Consider the following 12,213-nt stretch of genomic DNA (forward strand, 5'->3'; position numbering starts at 1 on the left):
GAGGAAGAATATTTGTGTTGTGATCAAACAGGCCACAAGATTGACTGTAATGTCAGTGCAATGAAATTGATGTGTCACTTTCAAACCATGAGCATCTCTTTCGGGTTGACTTGGAAGGATTGAGATTATTTGACCATTATTTGAAAAAGGTTGTGTTAGAAGACATTTTTAGCACAGAAACACCTGACCACAGCCTAGAAAGTTTTATATTACATTTTTTACACATTACACATTTTGTGCTTTTTGAATATAAATATTATATAATAAATTAAATATAAATATAATATTAGGCTACATAAATGTTAATACTTAAATAATAATAATCATATCAGCATATATCACATCACATAATAAATGTTGAATTCATTGTATTATAACAAATAATATAAGGCTACATTGAATGCTAATAAATTAATTAAACAATAATCATAAATGTTGTTTATAATAGTTTTATATAAGGTATATCATGTCACACTATTGTCACTACTTCATGTCATGTCATGTTAACTACCATTTACTGTTTCATAACTAGTTTTTACTTAATTATCCAGCTTTATTTTGCATATTAGTTACGACAAAATGTTAGCATATCCAATTTATATTGCATAATTCTGTCACTCTAGTAGGCAAAATGAATAAACATATCCAGCTTCTATGAAATAGTATATATATTTTTTTGCAGTGTATGTATATATATATATATATATATATATATATATATATATATATATATATAGATAGATAGATAGATAGATAGATAGATAGATAGATAGATAGATAGATAGATAGATAGATAGATATAGATATAGCTATAGCTATATATATTACATTTTTACAACTTGACTAACGAGCAGAAGGTGGTTTAACCTGTTGATCAAGAGCAAAAGCTATATGGAAAGTTGCGAATTCTCTAAATACAAGCACTGTTCTGAAATCTGTTATTGTGTACTTTAATTAACAAGCAAAGCTCCACTGACTGTAGTATTGTAGGATTCCTTACCTTGGACATCTAAAAACAGCCCTCTTCATGTGAATACATAAACTTCAGACTGTTTCCATGAGAGCAGCACACAAACTAGCACCACCAGCCCGTCCCTCCATCACTAAGCGACGGGGTAAACATGGACTTCTCACCTGCTTCTTGACAAATGTATCCAAGCTTCCAGGTCCCCTTTTACTTTTGTTTTTGGTTCAGCTCTTCAGCTCGAGCGGGTCTCGCGTGTTGTGTTGTTCGCGCGAGCCAAAATCTCTATTACTCACTCCACGCGACTAGTTTTATTTCACTTCATACCTAAGAGTTCAAGTACAAAGCGAAAAGTGTATGTTTTTTGTATTCTGGAGTGGAAAACTTTATATTTACTTTCAGAGAAACCCCAGCAAGCTACAACAAAGACGCAGGATTAATTAATTATACAGTTAAGAAGAGCGAAGCGTTGATTTGAGGGCGGGGCTTCGTTGTCAAAATCAACAGAACGCTGGTTTGGACGTTTTGATTGGCTCAACAGGGAAGAGGGCGGGGTTGAAAAGTCCCAGACGATTCATATAGTCCACATAACAGCATCCTTCTCTTTAACTTTACCCAGAGCCGTTAAACAACTTAATGCTGCTGAAACTACGAGATAGTCTCTCTCTTTGGGATGTCATCATTTAACAAGCTTATTTTTATTGTCATAACTCATTTATAAGTCAACGCACTGTAAAACGGTTGTTGTGATACCATTATCAGCCACATGATGGAGCCATATAACGGCTTTTTAAACTATGTATGTAGATCTGTGGCTGTCTTTAGTGGAAGCGCCATTCAACCGAATGGGTGACATTTCTGTCTCCAAGACATATTTAATTTTGAAGAGTCACATCAAGCAAATGTCACCCATACGGTGGAATCACCCGGAAATATTCTCAGTATTCATGATTACAGTAATCTTGGAGCACCAGTAAATACCACATTGTGAAATAATATGGTAAACATAGATGGTAGATATACATCAAAGTACTAGTATTATTATTATCAGTAAACAAACATGAAGGTTTTTATCCATATGGAAATAATAGTGTTTATTTATTGATACATTCTTAACAATCTCATTCTGATATTTTACTTTTTACAGTCATTTCAATTTATTTTAAACACAAACAAATAGAGACCTATATGCAAAATGAAGCCTGCAATCAATTATTTCCTCATATGTTTTATTCATTCAGCCATACGCTATATGGTTAATGAGGCTTTCTGCATTGTACACCTCTAATGGTTTTTCTCTGTGCTTTGACACCTAATGAATGAGAAACCACAGGATGCCTCCTGTTTGCAGATAACTAACCAGTCCAGATAATCATGTGTTTGTGTGTATGAATTGGTTTGATCAAATGGGTTTCAAGGCACGCTACTAGGGAATTACTTCATATTTTAGTGAGAAGTGAGGGCCTATTAATTTTACATTATCTCACTGATTATAGTTAATGAGATTTGTACCTGCCACAAAGCACCAGAAATTGTGGGAAGATGAAGAATAGAAAGACAAAGGGGTTCTTTTTCTTTCTTTTTTTTTTTGCACTTTATCTTTATTGGAAAATAAAACACACTTTCTGTATAAATACCATGGCTGTGTAGTCTTTTCTTTAAACTGTACAAGAGTTAGGCAGACAGAGGAACAAAGGCAGCGGGTTGTTCAGGTAAAACAACTTCTGAAGGAATAAAATAGTAAAGTGACTAAACACATGATTCTGTGGAAAAGAGGTTTCAGCATAGTGTCTCAAGTTAAACCATGAGTGATGCTGAGTGAATTATTTTGAATGGAGCTCAAGCAGAAATTTCTCTCAAATGCTGTCAGTCACTTACAACACCAGCAGATATCAGCAAGATGAAGGGTCTCAAACTTTATTCTCTTCACTTACGACTGCCAAGACTCCAAGACACGTCACTTATGAAGTCATAAACGTAGTTTTGAAAATTCATCTAAACCTGCATTTTGCACTCTCCTCAAATTCACTTATTTTTTTTTAAAGCATTAGCGCTATTTGCACCAAATGGTTATTTGCCCAGTCCAACACCTCAGAGGTCATGACCTTATTAATGGTATCCAAGAATAATAATTTTAGCATGGTCAATCAATTACATTCTACTAAATATATTTTTAATTAACACATTTTAAGGACAAAACCATTTAGCTGTTTATCAATTACAAAATGTAACATTCTTTAACAATCTAAAGTCCAAGTAGTCTCATTCAATTTTCTAATTTTTTATAAATATGTTGAGTTGACTGTATTCATCAAGCTCAACATTTAACCCTGTAACCGTAGTTAATATAATTTTATTAATAACATTTAGTTCCAAACTAGCATGACCTTTTAATTTTAGGGTAAATCTGCAATGCTGTTAATAATTCTGGTGTATTTGTTTTGTTTTTTAATTTGATCATTCTTTTAAATGTTTATCGGTGGAAAATCATGAAATCAAGGTTTAAAACTGTGTTTATTTTAATATTTTCAGTTTTCATCTTCAATTTTATGTGCTTTCGTCATTTTTTATTCGTTTTTTTCACTTTAATTTGTTTTAGTTTTAGTATTAGAGTTTTTCATCAAATATTTTATTTTTATTTCAGCTTTATTTCAATTCAAAACTATTTGAACAGTCTTAGTTAACAACACTGAACTGTACTTGTGCAGTACCAAATTTTGTTTACAAGGTTAATTATTAGGCGAAGCTCAGTAAAAATGGACAGAGAATAAAAAAGCTAGTTTACCTGAAGTTGGCAATCAACAAATCAGCATCATTTAATTTTTGAAGACTTTGAAGCCAAATCCGGAAAATGCGATCTTGATTCTGTAAATATGTTTGGGGACTTGTGAATATATGTTTGTATGTATCTGAAGGTCGGTATACGGTCAGACATGCTTTGTTCTTTGATCTGTGTTCCCATCCACCAATGAAAAAGCACAGCAGCTCCACATATGCGCTACACACGAGTGTTCTCCATTTGAAGAGCTGTTTCGGTGGGATGAGATGCCGGTGCAAAGACCCCTCTCTCTCTCTCTCCAATCTCTCTCTCTCCTCGGATGCCTTTCATACTGATACCTTTGAGCACTGCAGGTCTTTGCCGCGAACGTTCTCCGTGGGATGAGCACTGAAGCAATGCTTTGACAAAAGAGCACATGTCATTCCTAATGCTGTCAGACATGTGTGTGCAGAACTGAGACTTCAAGGAAGAAGATTTCACTGGATAAATTCTTTACTGCTTCCAGATGACTTATTTAAGTGCACATTTACCCAGCTGCGGGAAGTAAAAGAGATGAGGATAAAACGAATATGCAATAAGTAAAATAAACAAGAGATCGGAGCAGCACAGTTTTTTTCTTTTCTTTTTTACAAATAATTTACCTAAAATATATAGATATACCATATTATATACACTGTTCGAATGTCTGAGTCTAACAAGCAATACACTGTGTGGGTTTGTAGAGGAGTAAAATGGTGGCGTATGTGATCTAGGTGGGCTGTCATATTAGAGAAAGTGGGCAGGTGGGAATGCTGTGCTTGCACTAGTCAATATTTCAAAGCTTCAAGTAGATCTGTCTCTCTCTCTAATACACACACACACACCTCGGCTCTGTGGGACTGTTTCACTCACTGCCTCTGCATTCAAAGCCAGACACACTCACACACACATTACAATAACACCATTTCTCAATTTCCTCTCCCACTCGTCCACCCTTATATAATATGACTGACACATTGTTGCTTTGTGTCACCACCTCTTCCCAGTCTGTTCTTTTTTTTTCCCCCCTCAATGCATCAATCAGATCCCTCACGGAAGATCTAAACTTTTCATTAGTTTCGATGGCTGCTTGTCTCTGATTGCAATGTCAAGTTCCTGCTTCGCCTCTCATAACTGGATAAAGGGTCTCCTCATTTTCTCGCTCCATTTAAATAAATCTGAAAGGATTTTTCTTTCTGAGACTCTTCACAATGCTGGCATGCTGTCAAAGGCTCTTCTCAAAACCTAGTGAGCAGCCTTGCTGTCTATGGCCTATATAAAACACATCCTTACTGAAAGCTAAAGGGACAGTTCATTCAAAAAACGAAAATTTTGTCATCATTTACTCACCCTCAAGTTGTTTCAAACCTGTATGCGTTTCTTTATTCTGCTGAACACAAAATAATGTATTTTGAAGAATGTGGGTAACCAAACAGTTGATGGACCCCATTGACTTCCATAGTATTTTTTTCTCTCCATATACTATGGAAGTCAGTGGGGTCCATCAACTGTTTGGTTACCCATATTTTTTACCCATATATCCCTTTAAATGATTTGGAGTGGCACAAACTCAAATAGCACACAGTGAGAGACTCGACTTCATTAGTATGCAGCTATGCTACAGTAAATGTTTTTAAGCAATTCTGATTTAATTCGATTTTAAAATATCAAACATTTATTGCTTTGTCCAACATTTTTCCTGCTTTGTACATCTCAGTGAACTCTGAGATTGTCTTCTACATGAAGGATAAATCAGAGCTCAACAGTAAGGTTTTTTTTCTGCTGTCCAGGTCAGGTCAGTAGTTCAGATTTTTCCTTGCCCTGCTAATGCTTTCACTGGCCCAAACACAACAAATTACAGTTAATATAACATCTTTATAATAAATATAATATAATTACACAGGAAATGCTAAGACAACCATAAATTCAAATACAATTTACCAGAAAATAATGATAAACCCTACTATTCAAACGTTTGGGGTCAGTAAGAAATAATACTTTTATTCAGCAAGGATGCATTAAATTGATCAGAAGTGACAATAAAGATTTTTGTATTGTTACAAAAAAATAGATTTCAAATAAAAGCTGTTCTTTTGAACTTTCTATTCATCAAAGCATCCTGAAAAAAATGCTTTCCATAAAAATATTAAGCAGCACAACTGTTTTTAACATTGATAATAATAAAAATATTTTTTGAGCAGTTAGAATGATTCAACATATCAGAATGATTTCTGAAAGATCATGTGACACTGAAGACTGAAAATTCAGCTTTACCAATGATATTTCACAATATTACAATTTTTACTGTATCTTTGATCAAATAAATGCAGGCTTAGTGAGCATAAGAGACTTCTTTGAAAAACATTTAAAGAAAATATGACGCCACATTTTTTGAATGGTATGGGACAGTGAGGAATCCTTATTGTTGAGCCGTGATGCACGTGTTGCTGCCTTAAAATTTGGCCAAAACAAGCTCTTCTCTTCACATCAGAAGTGCCAGCTGTCTTAAAATGCTGTCTACGTAGGCAGCTCACTAGGTATTTGAACAGAGTAGCAATCTCTGAGGACTCCAGCATTTCTGTCCTAATGACTGATTGCCGTGGTTTAGCAATTACTGCATGACGCAAAAGAAAACAGCACAAACAATAATAAAATATTGAAATCGGCTGACTAGTTAAAAAAAGGCAGATGACAGATGTTTCAGCAGTTCTGCTCACAGCAAACTGTAATGAGAAGCACTTTAGTTCAAATTTCTAGTTAGTCACTATTTACTAGAATCAGTAGTTATGTCCACCTCATAAACTTTACACATATATTTTCAACACATTTTATCCATTTGCACATATTTCTTATAAAATAGCTATGACTTTTTAAAAAAACGACGATGATTTCCATGACACGTTCGCGTAGACTCGCACACCAGGACATGACGTCATATCGTGTATCAAAAACACTACACAGATCCAAGCCTAATGAAGAGTCTCTTGCCATATTGCGGTCAGGTGACCAAATCTCACTATATTAGAAGCTCAAGGAATAAGCCAAATGAAAAGATGGTCCAATCATCTAAAACAAACCGGCCAGAACCGACTGAACTTTTGCTCTATTCTGGCATTTGCCGCTGGAAAGGTCAACTGGGGTTGGTCCACACAGGATGGCCTTTCAAACAGTGACTGGTTTCAAAACATCACAGAAGAGGATGAGCTGAAGTGTATGAAACGTAACAGGATTCTGGGGGTTAATCATGGCAAGACATGGAGCGGTATGTCCCAGTGCTTTTTATACAATTTCCGCAGTCAGCATCATGGGACTCGTACGGTCCTATAGAGCCACGTTGAACTCTGTGATCAAGAAGTCAATGTAGTCCTTCTCTTTGGTTTTAAAGGCCTCCGCTATGAGACGTGCAGCTTCCCGATGTTCCTTTCCTCTGAGAGACACTCCGTTCACCTCTAGGATTACCTGACCCACCTTTAGCTGTCCACAGTTATGAGCCGAACCACCTCTCTGTGGGAAAGAGAATGAGAGATAGTTTGAGAAACTTTCATTTCAGACAGACTGGCAGAGTTCACAGAAGCGAAAGTCGGTTGTCGGTCAGTCAGTCTATTTTAGTTCTAAATACGGTCACAGTCACACACAGTTTGGTGTGGCTGGTAGTTAGATTAGATTTGGCTCTGAAGAGAAAGTAAAAAATGGATTTCAACTGGGAAATCACAGAAGGATGTAATCAGCGGAGTTGAAAATTAAACTATTATATCAATTCATCACTGAGTGATCCCAGGTGGACAACTGATTGATAATTTGCTGAAAACACAGTTTTAAACATTAAAGAGATTTGGGACATTGTTCGACTCTGAAATTAACTTGCTCATCTATAAGTAAACATTAGGGGGTACTGATTGTCCCATACTGCAAATTCAGACATAGCTATCGCTGCTCTCTGGTCACTTCAGTCTGGTCAAGAACTACCTAAGAAAACACTGCACAACCACAAATCACTTGTGACTTTTAAAGGGATCAGTGTTGTTATTGTTAACTAAAACTATTAAAAATTAAGCATTTCACTTGATACAACTATTGTCAGAAGTTTGGTTTAACTTGAGAAAATTATGACAGAAATACACTCACCTAAAGGATTATTAGGAACACCATACTAATACTGTGTTTGACCCCCTTTCGCCTTCAGAACTGCCTTAATTCTACGTGGCATTGATTCAACAAGGTGCTGAAAGCATTCTTTAGAAATGTTGGCCCATATTGATAGGATAGCATCTTGCAGTTGATGGAGATTTGTGGGATGCACATCCAGGGCACGAAGCTCCCGTTCCACCACATCCCAAAGATGCTCTATTGGGTTGAGATCTGGTGACTGTGGGGGCCATTTTAGTACAGTGAACTCATTGTCATGTTCAAGAAACCAATTTGAAATGATTCGAGCTTTGTGACATGGTGCATTATCCTGCTGGAAGTAGCCATCAGAGGATGGGTACATGGTGGTCATAGAGGGATGGACATGGTCAGAAACAATGCTCAGGTAGGCCGTGGCATTTAAACGATGCCCAATTGGCACTAAGGGGCCTAAAGTGTGCCAAGAAAACATCCCCCACACCATTACACCACCACCACCAGCCTGCACAGTGGTAACAAGGCATGATGGATCCATGTTCTCATTCTGTTTACGCCAAATTCTGACTCTACCATCTGAATGTCTCAACAGAAATCGAGACTCATCAGACCAGGCAACATTTTTCCAGTCTTCAACTGTTCAATTTTGGTGAGCTCGTGCAAATTGTAGCCTCTTTTTCCCATTTGTAGTGGAGATGAGTGGTACCCGGTGGGGTCTTCTGCTGTTGTAGCCCATCCGCCTCAAGGTTGTGCGTGTTGTGGGTTCACAAATGCTTTGCTGCATACCTCGGTTGTAACGAGTGGTTATTTCAGTCAAAGTTGCTCTTCTATCAGCTTGAATCAGTCAACCCATTCTCCTCTGACCTCTAGCATCAACAAGGCATTTTCGCCCACAGGACTGCCGCATACTGGATGTTTTTCCCTTTTCACACCATTCTTTGTAAACCCTAGAAATGGTTGTGCGTGAAAATCCCAGTAACTGAGCAGATTGTGAAATACTCAGACCGGCCCGTCTGGCACCAACAACCATGCCACGCTCAAAATTGCTTAAATCACCTTTCTTTCCCATTCTGACATTCAGTTTGGAGTTCAGGAGATTGTCTTGACCAGGACCACACCCCTAAATGCATTGAAGCAACTGCCATGTGATTGGTTGATTAGATAATTGCATTAATGAGAAATTGAACAGGTGTTCCTAATAATCCTTTAGGTGAGTGTATATTAGTATTGTACAGTAGAATGCACTTTTTTAAGTAATAACACTAATAATAATAATAGTTTATTAAATCATAATTTTTTGGGGGAAAATCACGCTATTTTAGTTTTAATTTAAACTGAACTTCTACTGAGCAGAGCTTTGTTTGCAAAAAAAAAAAAAAAAAGTACAGTTAAAGGTAAATTACAAGTATAAAAAATAATACCTAATTAGGAACATAGTATACTTAAAATGCAATATATATATATATAAATATATAGTAAACTATAAATACTAGTAGTTTAATGAGAGTACACTTCAAAGTGTACCTACAAGTTCACTGTTGTAAACTATCTGTGTACTCAAAGTTTTCTATTGTTACACTTAAGTAGCAATGTCTATATTAAGTAGAACTTTACTTAAATCCCCCCTGTAGTCAATAATTGTATCCCTTATAACACATCTTTGATCACCAAAATTTACATATTTAAACGTTTTTTTTTTTCTGTGAAAATATCTTCATGCCTTAGAATAGCTTAAATTAAACTCTACACCCTTGCTTCATTTAGTATACGCAGATCTATGAATATGCTAATTAGCCCCGCCTCCACCCCCACCAGCTCACAGATTCACTCGGTCAACTTACTGAGATAAACGCTGCACAATGGTATCGCTCTTTACAACGTTGATCACATAATGGTGATTAATATGATCAGCCTTTTGCTTAACTATGTTATCAAACAGCTAATAATGTGTTCCTAATGTTACACAAACCATGTTTCCGTTCGCCATCTCAGTCTGCCTTCTAACAATCATCAGAAACACTTTGAACAAACTCAGAACGTTAGTGGAGAAAGGCATATAGTTCATTATAACAGCATAATATACATCATACACCCGCCATATTGCTTAATTTACCTGATTTTTCATATCAACAGAAAAATATACCGGCATCTCTTGAGAGACTCCCCTGCTAGTTCGGTGTTAATGAAATGCTAAAGCCCGCTGGTACGTTGACGTGATTGGTTACAAGGTAGTTTGTGATGTCAGAAACACCAGAGATTTCAAACTGCGTTTTTGAGACCGTCTATGGTTCACTGCAGTTTTAAAGAGAAAATACTTAGCAATGGTGTTGACTTATGAATTTGCACATGGTTTGTCTGAAAGCATATTAAAAACACCACACCACAAGCTTGATTTTCACCACAGGGGGACTTCAATAAAACGAAATTGAGGGTCAGAGCATGACATCACGTACGCAACAGGAAGTAGTAAACTAATGGAGGCTAAAATGTCAGCCACTTAGATCTCACCAGCTTCTTCGTCTTCTTTCATTCAATGCCTGATATTGATCGGAACAAAAGAGCACCACATTATCTAATCCAAGGCTGCTTTTGTTGTTGGATTTCATTATGACGCTGATGAACCGCCTGCAGCCGGGGAATTAAAACCCATTCATTTCTCTTATATTCCTTTTTCTGCTCAGTCTCTCCTGTTCCCATGCCCCTGCTCTTCGTATCTCAATCTTTTATTAAGAAGGAGCTGATTTGTTGCTAAATCAAAGGCAATCAGTTGCACTGTTATGTCCCCTCCTTAGAACGCACTTCATTTCCTCTCCAGCACGGGTGGACACAGAAACACAGAGAGCCTTTCACATATCATCAACTCGTTCTACAAATTGCACACCTAACTGCACGCATTCCCACAAGCCTGTTCAACAGAGTGCTCAAGATTTTTTGTAAAACAAAACACAGAATCAGGAAAAATCTGCTGCCAAAATGGCGTCAAACATCAACACCAACTTCCTGCTCTACACTGGCCCACAACTGGAGGTCCATGTACTGCTGTGCTTCTGTGCTCATTATTTAATTCACTCATTGACCTTTATATGACTGACGGCAGTAAGCTCATGATTGGGACTCATTTTGTTTCTGTCATAGTCTCAGGCTCCGTACCCGCTTCAGACCTGAGGGTTTTGAAATTGTACAATCAACTGTAAAACCTGGCAGCCGCCCAGTATGAAGAACCACAGGGTACTATTGTGATTCATCAGATTCAGTATTAAAATTGTGTGGTGCTTACCCATACAAAAACCATTGCCATGTTGCTAGGATATTTGCCAAGGTGCTATCCTGTTGCTAAGTGACATTTAAATTGCTATGTGGTTGCTAGGGTTTTCTGGGTGGTAAGAAATGCCCACCAACAAGTTTCTATGATATTCTGGTCCCTAGATATCCTTGCTCCCATTTTACCATTCAGGTGACAATGAAACAAAAAGTAATTGGAAATATCTCTCCTCAAGCTTCACAATTTCAGGTGTCGTTCATGTTTGTAGTACAAACGGTGCGAGATTAGTTAAGTATAATACTTAAAAAGTCCATCCAGCAATTTTTAGAAGTTCTAAACAAATGCATATAAAAGATGTTAAAAATCATGTTCACTCACATACGAGTAACCTAATTAAAGCAGTTTTATTTCACATGCCTTCTCATGGGAGCTACCATATTGAGATCACATGACCAGCTGAATATTACCTACTTTAACCCCATAACCTCTTCTATCATTGGACACTTTTGCTCATGGAATAAACTGAACATAGCTGACAAAAAAAGTGAATTTCTTCAATGCCACCGGTATCATCAGTACATTTCTGCACAATGCTGCATCCATGTCATTAGCTGTCAGTATAAATCCAAGACGAAGCAAAAAGAGTAAACAAAAAAGAGAGATTTTATATATTTAACAAGTATAACCTCATATTACATTCACATTTATGAACATTAAAACGCCTGAGATAAAAACAATCAACATGAGCCCGTTCACATTCAAAGCTCTGTATGTGTGTATTTGCGGTTCTCTCTGCTGTCAGAGGTGAGGGGTCTAATGATCTTATCGACCCCAAAATTATATTATTTCATATAATATAACCCTGTATATAATAGAACACTGTAAGGGCCACTCACTTGTATGGTAACGATGCGTGGGAGGGGCTGCCGTGTGTTTGCCCCGCCTTCTATTGCAATGCCCAGAGTGCTGGCACTTTTTGCCACCCTCACTAGAGAGGAGGTCGGCTCCAACAGACCCGGCTGCAAGGTAGATTTAGAGACAGATTAGAGACAGGACGGGAAAGATGAG

The 12,213-nt window shown here is 37.1% G+C and overlaps 1 protein-coding gene across 3 annotated transcripts in view; it reads right to left on the minus strand.

The window, feature by feature from the left end:
• Positions 1–2,348: 2,348 nt before the first annotated feature.
• whrna (whirlin a) overlaps positions 2,349–12,213 on the minus strand; it is a 109,379-nt gene continuing 99,514 nt past the window's right edge. For all 3 annotated transcript variants that reach the window (XM_079898662.1, XM_079898661.1, XM_079898660.1), the window contains 2 exons: positions 12,042–12,164; positions 2,349–7,265 (listed from right to left, as the gene is read on the minus strand). In XM_079898662.1, coding sequence (XP_079754788.1) covers positions 7,083–7,265; positions 12,042–12,164 — 306 coding nt within the window. In that variant the 3' untranslated portion in view covers positions 2,349–7,082. The remainder of the gene's footprint in view (positions 7,266–12,041; positions 12,165–12,213) is intronic.

The sequence above is a fragment of the Squalius cephalus genome, assembly GCF_949319135.1.
Source record: "Squalius cephalus genome assembly, chromosome: 17".
NCBI classification, from domain to species: domain Eukaryota; kingdom Metazoa; phylum Chordata; class Actinopteri; order Cypriniformes; family Leuciscidae; genus Squalius; species Squalius cephalus.